General features: G+C 33.2%; 1 protein-coding gene across 1 annotated transcript; it reads right to left on the bottom strand.

Annotated features, from left to right (window-relative positions):
- Positions 1 to 11: 11 nt before the first annotated feature.
- On the bottom strand, positions 12 to 1,162 carry LOC105462269 (ribosomal protein S6 kinase alpha-1-like). Its single transcript, XM_011708789.1, has 4 exons — positions 983 to 1,162; positions 569 to 763; positions 299 to 380; positions 12 to 226 (listed from the first exon to the last, which is right to left on the bottom strand). Exons 1-4 carry the CDS (start codon positions 1,034 to 1,036, stop codon positions 12 to 14), a joined length of 546 nt encoding a protein of 181 aa, XP_011707091.1. The 5' UTR covers positions 1,037 to 1,162.
- Between the last annotated feature and the right edge of the window lie 6 nt (positions 1,163 to 1,168).

Genomic DNA, 1,168 nt, shown 5'->3' with positions numbered 1-1,168 from the left:
TATGCTAATTGTCAAAAAGTATAGGCAACATTGAAATCTAGCCATTTCCAAGCAACACTCGTTACCTCTTTAGACAATCTGGAAAAGAGATCACCACCTTTTAGAAAATCTAGAATTAAATAAAGCTTCCCTTCGGTTTGAAAAGCATAATGTAGCCGAACAATAAATGGATGTTCTACATCTACCAATATATTTCTCTCCATTTTGGTTCTGACTCTATCACGAACTAAAGAGAAGAGAATAATACGATGATTACAATAATCCATAACATTTGCAACACAATAATATTTCTAGATACCTTTTAAGGTCGCCTTCTTCAAGACTTTCATAGCATACAGAGTCCCGCTATCTTTTCCAACAACTTTTCTTACTAAAAATACCTATAAAAATATCAACAGAAGAGATCAATTAAAATAAAATTTTATATGTACAGCATAATATGAAGTATAGAAAAGTGTTTAAAAGATACTATAATATACATTTGGTGCATATATGCATGCATTATATATGCGCATGCATATACAGTGTTCACATTATCTTCTTGTTACGTCTGATTCACTATTCTTACTTTGCCAAAGGATCCTTGACCAAGTACTTTTAATAATTCAAAATGAGATGGTTCCGCTTTCTCATAACCATCCCTCGCCATGTCGCGTACTTCAATTTCATGAGATTCTGAGCAACCATTTGATCTTTCAATTAAATTTCCTTGAGTAATCATTGTTTCTTCCTGATTTTCAGCTGGAAGAATCTCTGTACTTTGCTAAACAGATGCAAAACAGGTATGGAAAATTCAAGTATTTTTCAAAGTGATATACTTTCCAATCTCGAATGTTAAAGCAAAGAAGATACAGAAAGAATAAGAACAATCCGTCATGAAAATCCGGCAGCAATGCTTTGAAATTTGCTGTTTCCCAAGAAAATTCCAAGAATATTGCAATTCAAAAAAAATGCTGACAATGAGAGAAATTAAGAGTTTTACCTTTTCATTTGTACGATGCTCGGTCCAAGGAGCCGTTAGAGTTGCCAACGGCATTATATCTAAAATTTTGCTTATTTTCGGAATTGCAAACGTTTCCGTGGAACACGTGTTGTCTTATTACAACATGTACATACAAGCGTTTATCTGCAAAAAGTAACTTTATTACTTGACTTTGATCGACAAGCC

The sequence above is a fragment of the Wasmannia auropunctata genome, unplaced genomic scaffold (genome assembly GCF_000956235.1).
Source record: "Wasmannia auropunctata unplaced genomic scaffold, wasmannia.A_1.0 LD266953.1, whole genome shotgun sequence".
NCBI classification, from domain to species: domain Eukaryota; kingdom Metazoa; phylum Arthropoda; class Insecta; order Hymenoptera; family Formicidae; genus Wasmannia; species Wasmannia auropunctata.
Note: the sequence above shows the minus strand (reverse complement) of the source record. Positions and strands in the feature narration are given on the sequence as shown.